Source organism: Nycticebus coucang, chromosome 1 (genome assembly GCF_027406575.1).
Source record: "Nycticebus coucang isolate mNycCou1 chromosome 1, mNycCou1.pri, whole genome shotgun sequence".
Lineage (NCBI taxonomy): Eukaryota > Metazoa > Chordata > Mammalia > Primates > Lorisidae > Nycticebus > Nycticebus coucang.
This window is the reverse complement of record NC_069780.1, coordinates 114,288,886-114,304,006: the sequence shown is the minus strand read 5'-3', so window position 1 is coordinate 114,304,006 and position 15,121 is coordinate 114,288,886. Positions and strand designations below refer to the sequence as shown.

At 43.7% G+C, this 15,121-nt stretch overlaps 1 protein-coding gene across 1 annotated transcript; it reads left to right on the top strand.

Annotated features, from left to right (window-relative positions):
* Positions 1-5,584: 5,584 nt before the first annotated feature.
* Positions 5,585-6,728, top strand: LOC128582650 (mortality factor 4-like protein 2). The gene has a single exon (XM_053586724.1). It carries the CDS (start codon positions 5,862-5,864, stop codon positions 6,726-6,728), a length of 867 nt encoding a protein of 288 aa, XP_053442699.1. The 5' UTR covers positions 5,585-5,861.
* The last annotated feature ends 8,393 nt before the right edge of the window (positions 6,729-15,121 follow it).

Below are 15,121 nucleotides of genomic sequence, written 5' to 3'. Positions count from 1 at the left end.
CTAGAAGGTCTGGAACTTAGAAACTAGGGGCTGCTATTTCATTCCTTATGCTTTTCTAAAAAGCCCAAGGTTTAAAAATATAATAACAACCTTGGCTAATGGAAGCTATCCTTTGACTCAAGCATCTATTTTAGTGCTTAAGATTAACAGGCATTATATTTATATAGTTAGGATGTACACTCCTAAATTAGGAATAAACTATACCCTATGATATGGATTCAAATTAGATATTCAAATTAGTAGTTGTACAGTTTTGCATACTTTACCATGTATAATTTTAAATGACATAAATATGCTTAAATGTTTGTGTTTGAAGGTTAAGCTACCACAAGAAAATTTCTTTATTTTTCATGTTCTTATTGTAATTGACTGATTCCATAATTTTACTTGGTATATTAACCTTTGCTGGAATAATTCTAAACCATGCTTATTTTCATTTTCCATAATATTTTAGTGATCTTCACACCCACAGTACTTTTATAAATGATTATTTACAAAGGTCACACCATGTTATGAAAGGCTTGTGATTCACTATTAAAATAGGGACAGACTAGACAGAAAGGATAAAAAGGGACAAGCTGGGGTCAGGAAAACAGCTTTATTTGCAACAACATAATCAGAGCTATTAGGCTATTGCTTTGGGTCTCTGCCTATCACTACCTATCCATTCTTATGGTCTTGTCCTGATCTCTTCCTAGAACTAACTTTTGGAAAATTATCTATCCTTGAGCAGATTGTATCTGAGAATTGCTGAACATCGATAATCACCTCTGCTAGTTATTAAGGCAGTGTCTTCATTCCTTATGGCTGCTATAACCAACTACCACAAACGCAGTGGATAAAAACAACACAGATTTATTATCTCACATTTCTAGAAGTCAAATGTCTAAACTGGGGCTAAATGGATTAAAACCAATGTGCCAGCAGGGCTGTATTCCTCCTAGAGGCTGTGGAGAAGGATCTGTTTCCTTGCCTTGTCCATTTTCTAGAATCTACCCACCTTCTTTGGTTCATGGGCCCACTTCTCCATTCTCCATCAGTCAGCAATGCGAGGCTGAGCTCTTCTCATGCTGCCACTCTCTGGTTTTCTTTCCAGTTTCATCTCCCACTTTTCATAATGCATATGATTACATTGACTCTTGTAGATAATACAGGGCCGGCCTTCCATCTTAGATTCAGCTGGTTAGCAACATTAATTCCACCTGTGACCCTAATTACCCTTTGCCATTGTCCTAGCTCATTAAGGCTGCTATAACAAGATAGCTTAGGCTGGGTAATATATAAATAGTAGAAATTTATTGCTCACAGTTCTGGAGGCTGAGAAGTCCAAAATCAAGGCACCAGCAGCTTCAGTCTCTGATCAGGCTCATTCCTCATAGATGGAACCTTCCACGTGTCCTTGTGTGAAGGAAGGGGCAAACAGGCCCCTTGGAGCCTTTTGGATAAAGGTATTAACCGCAGGAGGCTCTGCCCTCATGACCTAATCATCTCTCAAAGGCCCACCTCTTAATGCCATCACCTTGAGGGGTAGGTTTCAGTATACGGATTTTGAGGGGACACAAACATTCGCCCACAGCAACCATGTGACCTAACATATTCACGTGTTTTCAGACTAAGATATGAACAACTAGGGAGACATTTATTACCTAGCATTATTTTGACAGCATCAGCTGCGCTGCTCCCTGGAAAGCAATGTAAGTCCCATGGGACACCTGAATCCAGAATGCCTCTTAATCTTAGCAATTAGCACATAGCAGATGAGTTCTCTAGCTTCTCTGCAACACTGTTATCATGGAGCTGCCCCATGGTACCTCACCATTGCGATATAATGTTGACTCACAAGGGAAGGTGGAGAGTATCATGAGAGTTTAAAAAATAGCTTATTTTATCACCCACTTGTAAGTGAGATTATCTTTAAACCTACAGAGATCAAGAGAGTATCCCTTAATCTTCATAACTTCTCCAGAGATAGGCAAGAGTCTCATTTTCCAGATGGATCCACTAGGCTCAGATGTCAGGTAGACTAGCAAGGACACATAGCTTGCAAGAAAATCTCTATAAATTAAAATGATAGAGCCTGAAATATGACTCTCTACCTTCAGTTTATTAGAGAAGATGAAGGTACTCTAGGGGGAAATATACCACAGGAGGAAGGCCAGAGGGAAAAAGATTCTGAGGAAGGACAAATTAATGCCAAGAAATTGGCAATTGGGAAGAAAAGAAAGAGAGGAAAAGAATGTTGGCAAGTGCGATGCTTTCTGACAGACGAGGCCTTCTGAAGAAGGATGATCGATTGTGGTCTGCATCCCTCTTGCTGGATGTGGGGGAGAGGCTGTCAGCACCACTGAACACATGTAAGTGTGTTAAATCATTAAGAAGTGAATGATACAGGGTGGCACCTGTGGCTCAAGGAGTCGGGCGCCAGTCCCATATGCTGGAGGTGGCAGGTTCAAACCCATCCCCGGCCAACAAAAAAAAAAACAAAAAGAAGTAGGGTGGCGCCTGTGGCTCAGTCGGTAGGGCTCAGGCCCCATATACTGAGGGTGGCGGGTTCAAACCCAGCCCTGGCCAAACTGCAACCAAAAAACAGCCGGGCGTTGTGGCGGGTGCCTGTAGTCCCAGCTACTTGGGAGGCTGAGGCAAGCAAATTGCTTAAGCCCAGGAGTTGGAGGTTGCTGTGAGCCGTGTGAGGCCACGGCACTCTACTGAGGGCCATAAAGTGAGACTCTATCTCTACAAAAAAAAAAAAAGAAGAAGAAGTGAATGATACAAATCAAACTGGGGGCAAAGGCATGGCTACTGAGGCCAGCGTCCACGGTAGACACCTGAAGAGACCAAGAGGCTGTGGCAGGTTTGTTACTCCTTTCCAGTCAGAGCTCCTAACAGGAAGAAAAGTGAGCAATGGGTGTGAGCGACCCGCTAAACCATGCAGCCACGATTTCTTAACTATGAAATAAGCCGTATGTGTACACAGATTTCAGAATCCATTTCTGCTCTGTGAGTCTGGAGGCCCTTAAGCCAGTGACAAGCAGGACTCTTGTCTGAACTCTGATTGGTGACGCCTCAGTGAGTCCTGACAAGGGACAGAAATGAAACACATTTTTGAAAGAACAGTTGTCAACCTTTTGGAGTGGGGGCAGGGCATGAGGGAAAGTAAAGGAAGACCTAAGTCTACCTCCTCCACCCACGGACCAGCAACCTGGTGCGACCTTGAATCCGGGGAGCACACACAGAAGACATAAAAGGAAGGGCAGAATGAGATGAAAATAATAGGAAGATATTATTTTGTAAAAATGATGTCAAGATGGATAAACGCAGTGCTCTTTTAGTATCAAATTAAAATAGACCATAAGTGAAACCATGTGGAGGCTGATCCACCTAACCAGTCAGCATTGGCTGGAATCGTCTTACAGCCATGGACCGCCTTGAGCTACAATGGGGCATTTAGGACACCCACAACAGCCTCGTGCCTCTGGGCAGCGTGCACGGTGCGTGAGTCTGCTGTCCCATTCTTCTTGGGAACCAGACTCAGAGCTGAGCTACTTCCACCAACTTGAGTCCTTACTGTACTGGCTTCCTCTCCATCATTCTCACAGTCTAATTCTCTTGATGTGACAATGAGGAGAAAATTTCCTACATTAAAATTATCTAAAAACTGAAATCTGCTGCCTTGTAAGGCAGTCAGCTCCCCCACCACCTAGTACAAGGACAGGTACTGTTCAAGGAGATAGAAGACACCACTTACTGAGTACAGCCCTCTCGGTATCACCTGATGCTCCTCAGAAACATCAACACTAATTCTCCAAAAGTAGTGTCATGGTCAAATTCACAGGTAAAGTGAAGGCTGACAAGTGTTGGCTGGCTTTCCCCTGACAGCTCTCCAGGCAAATGGCATGCCCTTGCTGGTCCAGTGCCTTGCACCCCCACACAACTACACGCAGAAGCCCGTGGGGGCCCTGGGGAGTCCATCTCCAGGCTGACATCATTCCATCTGTCAAGAAGGAGCACACATGACTATTTAACCAGCAAGATTATTTTCAGTGAAGATGTCACCACAGAATGCAAACCTTTATCTAAGGACTTGCATTTTCTCTTTCAACATGTCTGTAGACACTAAAATAAAGCGAGTGAGACTTTTTTTTTTTATTGTTGGGGATTCATTGAGGGTACAATACATTAATTTAAGGCTGGGCACCATGGCTCACACCTATAATCCTAGCACCCTGGGAGGCTGAAGCAGGTAGATCACCTGAGCTCAGGAGTTTGAGACCAGCCTGAGCAAGAATGAGACCCTATCTCTAAAAAATAGCCGGGCCTTGTGGCAGGTGCCTATAATCCCAGCTACTCGGGAGGCTGAGGCAAGACAATCACTTGAGCCCAAGAGTTTGAGGTTGCTGTGAGCTATGACACCAAATACTCTACTGAGGGCAACAAAGTGAGACTCTGTCTCAAAACAAAATAACCACAAAATAAATTTATTTAGGGCCTGCCAACTACACAAGCCACCTTGCTTTGCAGAGTTTGTCTTTCAGGATTTTGTAAAGTATTGAGGTTGGATCTGACTCTTCTAAGTTCTTAATTTCCCTATCTAAACTTCCTCCACTGTCTCTTCCCTTTCACTGGCCAAAATGCCATCTTGAAATTTATTCTCTCAGTGGTCATGTGTATTCAGGAAAGTGCTGTATACATTTAGAAAATATAGCTTTTAATTTTAAAAGCAGAAAACAGAGCATTTTTTCACTGCCTCATTTTCAAAGAGCTAAATGCAAATTCATTTCAGTTTTTCCTTTGCTTTCCTTTGAAAGCATTTTATTTCTTTCCCCACCATGACCCAGCTGGGTTGAAGAAGTTATTCTTTGAAGGCAAAGGCTTGGATGCTGGAAGTTAATTATTAGAACTACATCCTTGCCCACAAGGAAACTAAGGGAGAACAAGATAAACCAGAAGAGGCTGAAAATTCATAGACAGCCAAGTCCTTATAAAAAGGGAATAAGGGAAGTTTGCTGCAAAACTGCAACCTCTAGAATGGCAAAGTGGGAAGAGACACAAGGTCTCGGGTCCATCTCTCTTCTTTGTTGAAGTATTAATTTCAGCTGTTCCATAAGCATTTATCTCAGCTTTCAAAAGCTTTCAGCTGCATTAGGGGTGGCAGTTCCTCTCCACAGAGCAAAAATCTTCAATCTATTCTTTATTCTGCTATAGCATCCTGCACACAAGTCGGTGTTCAATAAATGTTTTGGGAATCAAGTATAAAAGATATGAGTAAAAAACCTTGAATTAAGTTGGTTGTTTTTCTTGTTCCTAGAGATCAGACAGAGAATGACCATCTTATTGGTTGTAAATCTGAGGACTCAGATGTGTGTTCACCTCACCCTGAGGCTGCAGGGGAGGCGCTGCAGCTGAGCTTCCCTCCAGGGGCTTAAACTCCAGCTCCTACTGATCCAGCATTACCTCCCATTCAAGGTTGGACAGGGGACCCCAGTTTTCCTAGGCTTGGGCAAGTTCATGAAGGGAACACCTTGACCTTTTGCCCTGAGCTGAAGGGACTACATTGATTCCTTTGTCAATAACACTGATAGATGGCGGTTGGAGGAACGGCGGTGATCACACGTCGTCTGCTGGGAAGAACTGGACTCTCGTTTCAGGTCACCGTCAGAAAAGCTAAGTTTGCTCTACAGTAGGGATCAGGAGATCTGATCCTGACTGCAGAACCGTCCCTGATTACAGAATCTTGGGTTGTGTTTCCTACTTCATCCTTCCAGACCATCCCAGAAGACCTGTAAGATTTCATCTGGGAAATCACTAGCAGTTCTTAGAAGGGAAAGAAGGAGGATTGTTGGTTGGAATAAAAACAGGGTTGAATGAGTTCCAGAAAGCAGGGTTCTCAAACTCGTGGACAACAATCTGCAGAAGAAGACAACTTCAAAAAGCCAACTAGAAGCAACATGCAGAGAAGTAAGATGAGAGGGGCTTCCTCTGGAAAGAAGACAGCTGCTCCGCAGCAGAAAAATCTTGAGCCAGCTCTCCCAGGAAGATGGGGAGGTTGCTCTGCAGAGACCCCCCCTTCAGAATCTGCTAGGAAGACAAGAAAGAACAAACAGAAGACTCCTGGAAATGGAGATGGTGGCAGTACCAGCGAAGCACCTCAGCCTCCACGGAAGAAAAGGGCCCGGGCGGATCCAACTGTTGAAAGTGAAGAAGCATTTAAGAATAGAATGGAAGTTAAAGTGAAGATTCCTGAAGAATTAAAACCATGGCTTGTTGAGGACTGGGACTTGGTTACCAGGCAGAAGCAACTTTTCCAACTTCCTGCAAAGAAGAATGTGGATGCAATTCTTGAAGAGTATGCTAATTGTAAGTGGTCGCAGGGCAATGTTGATAATAAGGAATATGCAGTTAACGAAGTCGTGGGAGGAATAAAAGAATATTTCAATGTGATGTTGGGCACTCAGCTGCTCTACAAGTTTGAGAGGCCCCAGTATGCTGAAATTCTCTTGGCTTACCCTGATGCACCGATGTCCCAGGTTTATGGAGCGCCTCACCTACTGAGATTATCTGTAAGAATCGGAGCAATGTTGGCCTATACACCTTTTGATGAGAAAAGCCTTGCCTTGTTGTTGGGCTATTTGCATGATTTCCTAAAATATCTGGCAAAGAATGCTGCATCTCTGTTTACTGCCAGTGATTACAAAGTGGCTTCTGCCGAGTACCACCGCAAAGCCCTGTGAGGGTCTACTGACCACTCACTGTTCTGAGTCTGGTATCTGTAAACACTTTTTGTTCTTAGTCCTTTTCTTGTATAATTGATGTTCTTTAAAGTTGTTAATGTATAACAGGGCTTCTGTTTTGGTTTGATTCCTATTCTGTTTTAAACAGAAAATAAAAGGAGTGAAGCTCCTTTTCTTGTTTCAAAGTTGCTACCAGTGTATGCAATAATTAGACAAAGATGAAACATTCAGTAGAACATTTTATTGCCTAGTTGACAACATTGCTTGAATGCTGGTGGTTCTATCCCTTTGACACTACACAGTTTTCTAATATGTGTTAATGCTATGTGAAAAAACACCCTGATTCCTAGTGCCAAATGTTTGACTTGATGTATATACCCGAAAACCCATGCATTTGTGCTCTTTTTTTTTATGGTGCTTGAAGTAAAACAGCCCATCCTGTGCAAGTCCATCTATGTTGTTCCTTAGGCAATCTATCTTTGCTCAAAATGTTGAAGGATGGTGATTTGTTTCATGGTTTTTGTATTTTAGTCTATTGCACGTTCTAACATGATAGCGGCAATGCATTATTGTGTAGCCACTGTTTTCTGGAAAAGTTGATATTTTAGGAATTGTATTTCAGATCTTAAATAAAATTTGTTTCTAAATTTCAAAAAAAATAAATAAATAAAAATAACACTGATAAACGTTGAAAGCGTGTTTCTATTTGCCAACTCCTGGCCAAATGTAATTCTCAAGACCTAATACCCCTAGATAAAGAGCCCACGTACAGACTCCCCAATTATTTCTTTCCCCCTTCCAGAAGGGGGAAAGTTCTAGTGCTTTTTACTTCTTTTGTATTCCTTTCTAACTTCTAATAAAAATCCTATCTATCTTACCACTGATCTGTGGTCCGTGGGTTCATTCTTCGAATCCCTGAGATCAAGGACTTACTGAAGAATGAAATTCCGGTATCACTACCACTGCCCCCTCAAAGAGGCCAGCCAGGGTGCAGGCCTTGGAAGCCGAAAGTGCTTTTTCTCAAAGCTGCATATCTGGTCAAGAGTGTTTGCTCACATCCCTGCAATCTGTGTGCAGAGAAACCTGAAACAAGTTCATCTTTGGAAAGCAATGGGAAGTACAAGAGGTTCTGAAATTCATAAACCTGGAAAAGCCCCGATTCAGAAAGAAACCACTGTCCTTGGTTCTTCCAAATGGAAATGCACTCCAGGCACAGAACCGCTGCGCTTCCCCAGGCTGGCTGTGCTGACCTTGCTTGATCTTCTACCTAATGACTGGCTTGAGCCAACAGCTAGACGAGGAAGCCACAGCCCCTCCCAGGACAACACTGCCATGTCTCCTCCTCCCTCTGCCAGCAAGAGCCAGCCAAAACGGAGGTGGAGGTGGGGGTGGGAGGGGAGGGTTGGGGGAGGGAGGGGGAGGGGTGGCCGTGTGGAAGTGTGAGCACCACTGCAGTCCAGCCCATTCCACTCCTCTGCTCCCTTCTCATCCTTTACATTTTATAGTCTTCAGTACCTATCACAGGTGATTAATAATTAAGTGAACATTCATTCACCTCCTTTAAGTCATAATAATTCCAGCAATGAGGGAAAGGGCATGGATAGAACTTCAATTACAGGGTTTCCTCGTCAGTGTAACGAGAAGACGCACAAGCTAAGTGTGGCTGATTGTGGTCTGACATCTGTAAACATTTTATTCTACTTTAAATTCAGTTTTTCCTTTCTTATTTCCCAGGTTATCTCCATATTCTCAAGACACAGGGTAGAGGAAAATAACATTCCTGTCAAGGGATTGTAAACTTCTTTGGTTCCAACTATTCAATTTTAAATACAGAGGGTACCAAAAAAAAAAGAATATATATATATATATATATACACTTAGAGAAAGGAAACTGTATTAAAACTGTAATAATATCTACTCAGAACAAAAGATAAACACAAGTCCCATTGAGCAGCTCTTGTAATCGCAGAAGTCAAAATGACTTGAGTATTACAAATTTAATACAGTTTTTTCCTTTCTTGAGATGTGTATACTTTTTTGGCACCTTCTGTATTTACTTATAACCTGATTCACGTTCAAATAAGCCTGCAGTTATTGGGGAGAAGAAGGTGTACCCCACAACTCAAAGTACTTGTGACATGTACAAAAACATTCAAAAGCAAGTGACCTAATATATGTTTTCACTTTGACCCAGAGTAAGTTGAGTCATTCATTCCTGGATGGCATGCAGACAATCAGAAGATTTGAGTCAAGGAGTATTTTTCTTCGATTTTTTTCTTACTTCCAGAGTTTATAAAACTAACTCCTTCCTAAAGAATGAGTCTGATGCACATGTACGCACAGCCAGGCGATGGATACCAAGCATAGTCCTAACTATTTTAAAACCATTAAAACTATTAAAAAAAAAAAAACTGGCAAGCCTGGAAACCTTCACGGATCACCTCCGCCCCCCAGTCAGTCTCTTTGCACTCCTGTGTCATTCTGCTCTTCTCGGATTCTCCATTTTCCTTCACAAAGGTTTTGTATCTACCACTGGGTGTTAACGAGGAGCCCTTGTTTACAGGAGCTACTCAACAGATGTTTGAGAATGAACAAACGGATAAATGTCTAATTCAGACAAAGTCCCACTCACTAAGGAGGCTTTCCTGCTACCTACCTGCCTCCTTCACTCTGCCCCTCGTGTTCTTTGGAATTCCAAAGTCCTCAGCAGGACAGAGCACGTTTGTGCAGATGCCCAAGAACACTTCACAGCAAGAGCCCAGGCAAGGCTGGGGGTGAGTCTGCGGGGTGCCCGGCCTCCATGGCACACCGGCTGGAGGTCAGTGACTGCTGAACGCCCTGCAGCACCCACACAGTGGGCACCCTTAACACTTGTGAAACGTTTCCAGCAGTTCTGACCTAACACACTGGATTCGATGATGATGTTTGTGAACAAATAGACATTGTACTGTGAATGGCTCACCTTGGAAACAAACATTTTCTGTTAGTCATCTTGAATTCCAAAATCAGTTTCACTGAAGAATATCCTGAGATTGCAAAGCAAAATACTTTTGTGTCAACCAAAAAAAATGTATGGAGCGAGCAAATTAGAGACCAGAAATAAATTGGATTTTGAGTCTGCTATCAGGCTGCCAGTGCCATTCAGAGTACTGGCTTTCAGATGTTTGGTTTTTCACATAACAGCTTTATTATCATTGACTAGCTGTAACATAAGGAAAACATCAATTAAAAATATTTTTATTTATATATTCAAGTTTTATGTAAGACTTCATTTTCTTATATGTCTCTTTTGTTCGGAAGCTTAAAACCAGCAGGATAATAAAGAAGGCACTGAGACATCTCAGGAACTCACAGTATTTTTAAGCAATCCACACACTTTATTCATTCATGGTCATTTGACAAATATTTTCCAGTACCTAAACAATGCCTGGTGCTGCTGTAAGTTCTGGAAAAACTGAGGTGAATAAGAGAATCAAATTCCAGCCTGTGTTCTGGAGAATTGGTATAGGTTACACGGCATTTCCTGTTTAGCTTCTTAAAATAACTGTGGTAAGGGTGCTTTGTCCAAGATTTCAAATATGCCATGGAATGCTGGGGAAGTGAGCAATGTGAACTAAAGTATTTAATTAATTAATTGCCTCATTTATCAAAGACTACATGAATTACAGTATGACTAGCTCAGGTGAAAGCTTCTCTTTCTGAGGCAAATGTTCCTAGCACCTTCCACTGTTCTTCACAAGATATGGTTTCCAGACCCCTCACAGGCCTGGTTTCCATCTGCCCAGCACTCTCTAGTTTGTTGAGGTCCATATGAGATATCTGACAGCAGAGAGGGGAGAGCACTCCAGAACCGGCTTAAGCTTACTACAAAAGCCACAGGCAACTACATTTCAATTCAAATAAATCTAGAATGAAGACTTTTCCCCTGACCCTGTCCATCTCTAAAAGTTGGATTAGCCTCACCATGACAAAATTCTCGGATGTGATGCTCTCCGACCGGCCGATGGAGAGCGGCACAGCCCCATCGCTGCTGCACACCATCGGAGAAAGTTGGCCTTTTCAGATTCTTCCCCGAAGTGCAGAAAGCACGGAGGCCTACCCATTCAATGCAATTCAATCACCCGGAACAGATGAAATTAATACCTCTTAGATATAAAGCCAAACCCAGATCCTGCTCTCAAGAAACTGACACATATGGCAGAGCTTACAGAGCCTGCTGAGAGGTCAGTCGTGACTGAGCAGAAAGCCGAAAGCCTGCAGGTTGCACAGGGTAGCAGCAGAACCGCAGTGCCCAGCAAGGACCTGGGCCAGGTGCCCGGGCTCACCGGCCTGTACCTTTAACCTGTCAGAGCTTCTGATGCCTCCTGTAAAAAATGCAGACAACAAAACAGTGCCTTCCTCCCACAGCTGTGCTGAGAGCTGAGCGTGTGAGGACGTGTCAGCACCAGGCCTGGCACAAAGCCCTGTGGGCCGGACCCAGCACACGGCTGCCTGGGCATTCTGGGCTCAGGATATTGGCCAACAAACCCTCCCATTCCTGTCCAGGTGACTTTCCCCAACAAACGTTGAGAAGCACATTAAACGGTGGGAGGGACAGTAAAAATACTTACCACTGATACCACACACCAAGTTCCTACTAAAATTTAGACATTGTATTTCCTTTCCTCAGTTCCCCAAGCCTAGTATATCTATCAAGGGGAGGAACTGGCTCCAGTTATGGGCCTGTCTCAGGGCACATGTGGCCTTTGTCTGTTTTACAAATTCCCCAAAATTCTTTTTGAAAATGAATGAGACTATAATTCATTTTTAATGTGAAGAAGAATTGAGAGAAATGCAAAAGTCTCTTAGGCGATATAAAAATTGAAAATGCTCCATAAAAAGGATCCACTTAAATGTCTGACTTGTAAAAGTAAATGTCGTTTTAGAATTTTTCATTTGTCACACTCTGTGAGGTGTCTCCTGCTCTTCTTGCTTCTGCAAGTCCCTCCCTGTGGCTGCCGCAGTGTGGGGAGAACGTGGTGGGGGAGGGGGGGCTCCATGAAGCCGGCTATGGACAAGTCTGCCGCACCCTGGACTCTGTTCCCACTTCCCCACCTGCCATTCTAAGAAGCTCTCATTCATCTGCAACATTTTACAGCCACCCAGAGAGGGACATTACGGGGTCAGGCAGGAGCAGAGCAAGGCCCTGTCCCCAAGGACTCCAGTGCTCATTCCACTTACCCAGACGTGCACTGAGGTGCACTGCAGAGAATGCTCCAGTGCTGATTTTCAGCCATTAGCTCTTAGATCAGAATCCTGAAAAACTTCAGGGAGGTGGACATCATTTTGGCCCCAGCACCTCTGAGAAGTCTGTGGGAAAATCCTCCCCTCTTCAAGTCCAGCAGGCCTCAGCTCAGGACTCCCACAATAAAGCCACATCCATGTGGCCAGAATAACTCCAAGAGCCAGTGTTGCCCCTGGTGAGGCAGGAGAACTTCTTGCTCAGCCAGGCAGATCCGCCCCTTGGAATTTCAGGAACCACCAAGCCCAGAAGCACCTAAGCAGGCTGCTGACACCACAAGCTGGTTTGGTACTCTAAGGTTCATGTCACATCCTGAGTTGTGTTCACCGCAGTGCTGCCAAAGCTCTTCCAAGTATTTGAGCGGAACTCTTCATAAAACAAACATGAACTCCATTACCAGCAGTCACCAAATGCTGGTGCCTTGACAAATGGACAACCTGCCGGCATCATCCGGGAAACGTGCTGTCTGTGCTGACAACTGACTTACAAAGGAGCCGTTTACTTAGATGCAGTGTGGACCCACCGGGGTGGGCCGTGGGGGGAAGTGCAAGAATCTATGAGGCCAATAACTAAAGCACAGCATCAATCCCCTGTGTGTCCAGTGCATTTGGAAACCCAACACTGTCAACTCACTCAAGTTTTTTGGAACCATTATTGTAAAAATATTTGAAGTCATGGCTGTGGACATCAGCTAGCCCCCACCTGCACCACTGTGGTGCAGCAGAAGGGACAGGCATTGGCAGGGAAGGTTCCCATGGAATCATGACTTGCCTGACCAGGAACTCACGCAGGGAGCCGTCCCAAACAGGGCAACAGTTCACCCAGTATCACAATATGTTTATAAAAACCAGACTTTCCTGCCCAAAATGCAGGTAGAGGCTAGGCGCAGTGGCTCACGCCTGTAATCCCAGCACTCTGGGAAGCCAAGGTGAGTAGATTGCCTGAGCTCACAGGTTCAAGACCAGCCTGAGCAAGAGCTGGACATTATGGTGGGTGCCTATAGTCTCAGCTACTTGGGAGGCTGAAATGAGAGAATCACTTGAGCCCAAGAGTTTGAGTTTGCTGTGATTTATGATGCCACCACACTCTACAGAGGGCAAAAAAGCGAGACTCAATCTCAAAAAAAAAAAAAAAAAATGCAGATGGAGGTTTTCAAGCTATCACCTTAGCAGATTAAGGTAAGAACTCTATCTAATAACAAAAATCTTTGGCAACTTGGGCTGAGATTCCCCCAAAAAACTCTCAAGGGCATTAAGAAAAGAGAGAGATTTTTAATCATTATTTTTAATGAAAGTCACATTCTACCCCTTAATATGCACCTCTCCAAAAGACACCCAAATTAATGTCCTTTGGGAAGTTTTAATATTTTTTTGTGTTTTTCCTTTCATTTACGTTTTTAGTTTCGAATTTTTCTTATTTGTTTGTTTTGAAACAGAGGCTTGCTCTGTCCCCTGGGCTACAGTGCAGTGGCATATCATTATGTCATCACAGCTAACTGAAACCTCAAACTCCTGGGCTCAAGTGATCCTCCTGCCTCAGCCTCCCAAGTAGCTGAGACTACAGGCATGAACCACCCCACCATGCCTGGCTAATTTTTCTGTTGCTTGTAGAGAAGGAGTCTCGCTCTTGCTCAGTTTGTTCTTGAACTCCTGACTTCAAGTGATCTTCCCACCTCCAGCTCCTGGAGTGCTAGGATTACAAGCATGAGCCACCACACCCAACCATGTTTCAATGAAATAAATAAAAGTCAAGTTGGAAAACCTTTTGTTTCCAGTTGAACTCAAAAACAAATTTTTGCACTCCTGGGCTACAAATATAAAATATATTATACAGTATATTTTTATATGAAATATAGTATACTTAAATTGTGTGTATGTGTATATATATTTTCTAGTGTCTTAGTAGTATGAGGCCACTTCCATGTTTTCCACAACTCTGAGAAAAAGGAGCCAGAGGAATGAGGTATATATCCCCTAATCTTTAATCTTCATATTAGTAGATGGTTTTGGGTAGTTAAGAGTGTGCAGAACATAAACCTACAATACCCTCCCAATCCTGCAGGAGAAAATGTACTTAGCTCTCAGGCACAGGCCTCATTCCATAGGAAAAGGGGTGTTTTATACCATGTTGATGACTAATATTTCAAGTACATTCTGCAGACTCATTTTCCCAGCATTCTGTTGTTTCAGCTGAACCATTCATGCCACAATATTTTTATAGGCTGTGAGGCTAAAACACATTCCTACTCAGGCAGGATATATGAAGCTTTTAGCTTTCTGATGCAAAAGTAGCATTTCAGATTATGCTCCTGCAAAAGAAAACTGCACTCCTGATGCTGACAGGTGAATAAGGGAGTGGATATCTGAACAAGGATATGAAATATAGGTGATACTTCTCCCATGCCTTATGGCAAAGCATATGTGCAACAGCTGCCTTTCTGCTCTGCTGGAATCAAATCGGGGTTTCTTACCTGGGGGTGGGGGTTGGGGAGACTGCCAGGAGAAGCACAGGTAACAGACAAGGAACCCACACCACTGTCGGGTGACCTTGGTCTCCTAACAACCAGACAGCATGCTACACAAGGTGGCCAATTAGAGCGGGCAGTCTGCAGTCAAAGAGCTTGGCGAGGGTCCCCGTCCTGCTGCCTGTGCAGACCAGGGCAGGTTCCTTAAACTTGGGAGGTGGAGTGCACCGGAATTTCTTTCCTTAGTAGGTCCTTGGTCTCAGGGATTGGGAGAATGGACCCACAGACCCCAGATCAGGTAAGATAGGCTTTATTAGACAGAAAGGAATAAAAGGAGAAAAAGCACCAGAGCTTCTGAACAACCTGAGAGTTTCTGGCAGAGGGAAAGACCCAAGTGGGGAGTCTCCACCTGGGTCCTTGTCTAGGGGCACAAGGTCTTGAGAATTACTTTTGGGAAGGACTTGGTAGATGGAAACACTTTTTCAACGTTAATGAGTGTTATTGACAAATGAATGCAGTCCCTCTAGTCGGGGGCAAAAGGTCAGGGTGTTCTCTTCATGAAATTGCTGAGGCCTGGGAAAACTGGGGTCCCCTGTCCAACCTTGAATGGAGGAACCCTGTATTAGTAGCTTTTTTGATTGATAGAAC

Coding starts and splice junctions, on each gene's coding strand:
- LOC128582650 (XM_053586724.1), top strand. CDS start 5,862: ATGAGTTCCAGAAAGCAGGGTTCTCAAACTCGTGGACAACAATCTGCA.